At 41.3% G+C, this 6,436-nt stretch overlaps 1 protein-coding gene across 1 annotated transcript; it reads left to right on the top strand.

The window, feature by feature from the left end:
• Positions 1 to 4,357: 4,357 nt before the first annotated feature.
• Positions 4,358 to 5,311, top strand: LOC128045371 (olfactory receptor 6N2). The gene has a single exon (XM_052637871.1). It carries the CDS (start codon positions 4,358 to 4,360, stop codon positions 5,309 to 5,311), a length of 954 nt encoding a protein of 317 aa, XP_052493831.1.
• Positions 5,312 to 6,436: the final 1,125 nt, after the last annotated feature.

Raw genomic sequence — 6,436 nt, forward strand, 5'->3', positions numbered from 1 at the left:
GAGGCTGAAGGTCTCCCCCTTGCCTGTGTCCCTCGTGGCCTGAGAAAGTCAAGGTTAGCTCTGGGGACTCTGCCCCACAGGGATGGAATTTCTTAAAAAGGAGAAAAGGCTTCTAGGTACAGTCTCTATCTCCCACATATACCTGAGCAAAGCGAGACAAAGGCAGATACCAAATGAAGTTCAGTGGCTGGTAGGTGATCTGAGGATCTGAAAGGGGGGACCTCTAATAAAGGATTTGAAAACATAATATTTTGAAGTTAGAGAGTTGAGTTGGCAGGAAGATGACTTAAATGGTGGGGACTTGAGATGTCTAATTCTGAGAATCAGAGTTTCTAATTTAGAGGAAACTTTACCGGTTACCTTGTCCACTGTCCTCTTTGATACTTAATTTCACTCTACAGCCAAGAGGTTGGCTAATGGCTATTTTGAGAGACAAGAAGTTTCCCTGTATACTGCTGTAGACTGGCTACATTCTGGCAAAGACGGCAGAGAGTAGAGGTTTCTGAGAGAATCATTCATGACATAGGAACTGTAACTAAGAAGGTCTAATGAGATATTGTATCATCTCAGGGGCAGCTTGCTGTATTTGAAAACGTTTCATGTGGAGAAGGCTGTACATAGCTCTCTCACTGGGGACGTTAAAGACACTTGATGATGAACCAGTGTTAAGATCTAGAGGTCTTCAGAGTCCTACTGAAATTATTCAATGTTTGTAAGAACTTACTCAACCTACACATACAGTTAGCCTTGTTGAAACAAAGCTAATTTGTAGAAAGATAAAATATCATCAATAACCCTCACTCATCAATACCATCAATAACGTGCTCACTCAGTCATGTCTGCCACTTAGCAACCCCATAGACTGTCTCAGGCCACGAAGGACACAGGCAAGGGGGATACAGCCCCAGATACAGATGAGAATCAGGCTTAGGCTAGGTTCCTAGGAGGGCACTTGGATAGAAACCACGTCTGTCTTCTAGCAGGTAAAACTCAAACTCCAAGCCCTCCTACAATTCTTCCCTAGAGAATCCATGGGAGTCTCCAGGTGACTGAATCTGTGTCTCTTGAATCTTCTGCACTGGCAGGCAGGTTCTTTGCCACCTGAGCCACCAGAAAAGCCCCTCAATAATCCTTACCTATACACAAAAAATGATCAAAATATTTCTTGGATTTAATTTTTCTGGGTGAGTCAGGGTAATGGTTTTCGACAGAATTAGGGGAAAGAAGGCAAGACAAAACTTGAGCTGATAAGTTTAGTAGGGCTATTAAACTTAAGACACCAAAAGAACAAGAAGGATGTGTTCAAATGCAATAGAAAAACAAATTTATCTACAAAAAATTCAAGTATGATCAAGAAACAATGAGCTGACAACTTCTATCATCATTGTTCTAGGCACTGGTGGGGGATATACAATAGTTAATAAGGTATCACATTTGCTCTCAAAGATCTTACAATTTATGAGGAATAGAGACAATATAAAGTTTATGCAATATGTTAAGTGGACTCTGTAAACATTATGAGAACTTTGAAGAAGGAATACACATTTTCTGGGGGATTCAGAAAAGGTGTCACTAACGAGTTGACATTTGACCTCATTGTAAAGGATGAGAAGCAAGTTACCAGATGGAAAAAATGGGCTGAGAGGTAAACCAGAAGCAAATGGTGCAGAGGAGCAAAGGTGCAAGGTTTTGATCAAGCAAAGATTTCTGTTTTAGCATGTTTGTCTCTTGCAATTAGAGAGGTTAATATATAATACCTTTAGAATTAGAATAGATTCAAGAGGATGTCTTAAACACTAATTACTTTGAGTCATTTTAGGATTTACAAATATCAAGCCCAGAATTTGATTTCCTCTGCAGGGTATTTTGGGTTTGGGAACAATGTTTAAATTTAAGGTATGAGGTATGAGTTGAAGTGAAACTATTGGGAGGGGAATCTACTAATTTTTAAATAATTTCCACATTTATTTGTTTGATTAAGCAATTAGCTTTTACTGAATACCTTTAATAAGTTATGACAAATATTAGGACTACAAAAATAGGAAGAGACTGCAGTTTGTCAGTTTGGGGACTATAATATGGACTGCTGCTGCTACTGCTAAGTCGTTTCAGTCGTGTCCGACCCTGTGCGACCCCATAGACAGCCTCCTACCAGGCTCCCCTGTTCTTGAGATTCTCCAGGCAAGAACACTGGAGTGGGTTGCCATTTCCTTCTCCAACGCATGAAAGTGGAAAGTGAAAGTGAAGTCACTCAGTCCTGTCCAACTCTTAGCGACCTCATGGACTGCAGCCTTCCAGGCTCCTCCATCCATCGGATTTTCTAGGCAAGGGTACTGGAGTGAGGTGCCATTGGACAGCCCTCTGTAAATGTGATGTGACTGACATTGGTTATCATTTTTATGCATTTAAAGTCACATTGCTTGTGGGGTTTTTTGTTTGTTTGTTTGTTTTTAGTTATGATGGTTTCTTTTCTTTTCCTTTCTTTTTCTTTTTGAATCTGCTTCACTTTGGTCTTAAGAATAGCTGATATTTGTTCCTATGAAATATCATTAAGCCAGCTATATATTTCTCACCTCTTTCTGTTTTTCTGAAAATGTAGGATTTATACTAACTGCCACTTTATCATGTTTATTTTTTAGCCTTCATTCTCTTACCAGATGTGTTAACACTCCACTCATCTTTCCATCAGTGATACCCACAGGCAAATTTACACCTTCATCTCTGAGCTTGGTTAAAGTAGTCAAATATCAGTGACATTTTCAAAATCTGCATATGATCATGTCATTTACTGACCTAATATTCTTCAATGGCTTCCCCGACCTTTTGGGGTAAGATCCTAAATCATTGGGTGAGCTTTCCCAGTTGCCCTGTCATACTGACAAGCATGTGTTTCCCTAAATCAGGCTGCTTCCTGTTCATCATCTGCGTGTGTGCTTTTTGTCTGAAATGTTTTTTTCCTCTCCCAGGTAACTCCTACTCTTCCTGGAAAATTCTATTCAAAGGCTTCCTCCTCTGAGAAGCCTTTCTCAGTCTTCCTGGTCTGAGAAATGGGCCCCTGCCTTAGCACTCTGTAGTGTTCTGTACTTCACAGGCTGTATCAAGATGACTGCTTTGTCCTCTTCCCCAGGAAGATGCAAGATTTCTGGACACAGGGATTATAGCTTGTTTCGCTCTGTATTCCTTATGCCAGATACATCTGTATCCAATAGAGTTTTAGAACGGTGAGCTGAACAATTAGAAAAGGCTTGTCACTGCGTTAATCTCATCGACAAAATTCACCCTGAACTTGAGTGGCCTCGGCCTGCAACAGCTTGAAGCAGGGCTTAGGTTCCTGGCCAGAGGTTGAGGCTGGGTCATGGCAGTGAAAACACCATATTCTAGCCATTAGACCAGTGATCAGTGACAAAGGCCCTTCAGCTCTGCAAAAAAGAATTCCCACAAAGATGGAAAGTAGTGAAACACGTGAAGTATTTACTAGGAGGAAAATAGTATAATATGTGTAGACAGACAAAAGGGCAGACTCAGAGAGTCTCTGAGTCACACTCTTGTGGCAGTTTGAATTAGTTTTATTTTCCAGGTTTTCTTTGGCCAATCATTTTGATTTTTCTGGTTCACTGTTCATATTTAGTATATTTCAGGATTATCCCATGTGTGCACACACATCTCTTAGCCAAGGTGGATTTCATGTGTGGTTCGGGAGGTCTCCTGACTTTGAGAATGAGAAATATGTGGTCTGGGCAGGGGCCAGCCTCCTCTCTTAATTGTTCTGCTAGTCTCATCTTGGGGAGTTTCAGTCCACAGGGAATGAATCTCTAGTTGCTTTACCCTGTGGGGGTGGTGGTGGGGAGAGTGCATCTACCTCCTGTCTCAAACCTTTGGAGACCTGACTGAAGGGAAAACTATGAACCAGGTTAGGGGAACAGAATGCTTGGGGAAGGTCACATAGCATAGAGGTAAATAGCATGGAGGTATCATGCATAAGGTGAAATTCTGTTTCTGTACCATGGTATCTATATGAAATAGAAAATCTTCATAATCTCACTATTTTCTCTTAAATTTTACTATTGGTAAAACATGTATAGCAATGGTACTTATCTGATTGAATGTGTGAAAGTTAAGTAAAATATTGAATGCAAAGCGCTTGTAAAATGCTCAGTGCACAGTGAGTGCTAATGAGAGTTGGCTATTATTATTTTTAGGGTGATACAAATAGCAATAGCAGTGGTAGTAGTAATGAAAGTTCTGCCTTTAAATTAAAAAAAAAAAAAAAAGACTAAACAGTAAAGAGAAACTTTTGAGTTGAATTTTGCAATTACTTCAATTTAATTTCTTCTTTCCTTCCTCACCTCAGCCTCTCATGGAGCCACACAACCATTCAAGCCTGGCTGAATTTGTGCTCCTTGGTTTCCCCAGGGTGGGACATATCAGGGGCTGGATTTTTGTCCTGCTGCTGTTGGCATACCTGTTCACTATCTGTGGCAACATGCTCATCTTCTTAGTCATACGACTGGATGCAGCCCTACACACACCCATGTACCACTTTGTCAGTATTCTTTCCTTCTTGGAGCTGTGGTATACAGCCACCACTATCCCCAAGATGCTAGCTAATCTTCTCAGTGATAAGAAGACCATTTCTTTTTCAGGATGCCTCCTTCAGACCTACTTCTTCCACTCCCTAGGGGCCTCTGAATGCTACCTTCTTACAGCAATGGCCTATGACCGATACCTGGCCATTTGCCGGCCCCTCCACTATCCTGCAGTTATGACCCCCATGCTCTGTGCCAAGATGGCTGCTGGTTGTTGGACCTGTGGCTTTCTATGTCCCATATCTGAAGTCATCCTGGTCTCCAAGCTCCCTTTTTGTGGCTACAATGAAATTCAACACATCTTCTGTGACTTTCCACCTCTTCTGAGCCTGGCCTGCAAGGACACATCCACTAATGTCCTGGTGGACTTTGCCATCAATGCCTTCATCATCCTTATCACCTTCCTCTTTATTATGGTGTCTTATGGAAGAATCATTGGGACTGTGCTGCAGATAAAAACGATTGCAGGAAGAAAGAAGGCCTTCTCTACATGTGCTTCCCATCTTATTGTGGTCCTCATCTTCTTTGGGAGCATCATCTTCATGTATGTGCGGCTGAAGGAGAGCTATTCATTGACCCTTGATCGGACGCTTGCTGTAGTCTACTCTGTACTAACACCACTAGTCAACCCAATTATCTACAGTCTTCGCAACAAGGAGCTCATTAAGGCCATTAAGAGAACCATCTTCCGGAAGGGAGAGAGAGCTAGTCCCACCCAGCACTGACATTCTACCAAGGTCTTTCCTCCACTTCAATGTTGTTCTCAAAAAATTCTATTTATCTTTGTCCTAGCCTGTAATAATCTTCCTATCATCACATATGCAATGAATCCCATCTCCTCTTACATTCTCAAAGGCTTTACTTCTTTATGTTTTCTTTATTTCTTAAATCTTTATGCTTTTATTATTTACTTGAACAGTGCTTTCTGCATTTAAGAATACTTTAGTATCTCCATTCTTAAAAACAAGCCTACACATTTCCTTCAGGCTTCCCTAGTAGCTCAGCTGGTAGAGAATCTGCCTGCAATGCAGGAGACCCTCATTCGATTCCTGGATTGGGAAGATCCCCTGGAAAAGGGATAGGCTACCCACTCCAGTATTCTTGAGCTCTCCTGGTGGCTTAGATGGTAAAGAATCCTCCTGCAACGTGGGAGAACTGGGTTCAATCCCTGGGTTGGGAAGATCCTCTGGAGAAGGGAACGGACTATCTACTCCAGTATTCTTGTCTGGTGAATCCCCATGGACAGAGGTGCCAGGCGGGCCATAATTCATGGGGTTGCAAAGAGTTGGACAACTGAGGGACTAAGCACAGCACAGCATATATTTCCTTGGTCATATATGTCCAGCCAGCTAGGGGTCTATTTCTCTGTTCTTTTCCAGTCACATTTCTCAGTATAACAAATGGCACAATCTATCTTTTGTTCTTCGCATCCTATTCACTTTTCAACCCATTTCAATCTGGTTTTGGTTCAGACCTTTCAGCCAATATTTTGCCACAGTCATTACTGACCTCCACACTGCCAAACCCATTAGGTACATCTTGCCTTTCCTCTTATCGAGCTCCTTATGCAGGTAATCAGTTCCTCTTAAGAAAAGTTTGTCTCTCAGATTCCATGTTATCAATGTCTCTTGATTTTCTTAACTCTCTAATTGGTCTTTATCAGTGGTCTTGTCATGTAGCCCTGTCTTCTTAGATGCTCAGAGTTATTCCTAAGAATTTAAATTCCATCTCTACTGATGTCAACAATTCTTGAATTTATATCTCCAAACCAGAACTCTTTTCTGAGCTTTAGACTTTTATATCCAAATACCTCTTAACAATCCTACCTGGGTGTATTAACATATTTTAAA

This window comes from Budorcas taxicolor, chromosome 3, assembly GCF_023091745.1.
Source record: "Budorcas taxicolor isolate Tak-1 chromosome 3, Takin1.1, whole genome shotgun sequence".
Classification (NCBI taxonomy): Eukaryota; Metazoa; Chordata; class Mammalia; order Artiodactyla; family Bovidae; genus Budorcas; species Budorcas taxicolor.

Excerpts from the sequence above, each read along its gene's own strand:
- LOC128045371 (XM_052637871.1), top strand. The coding sequence starts at position 4,358 with ATGGAGCCACACAACCATTCAAGCCTGGCTGAATTTGTGCTCCTTGGT.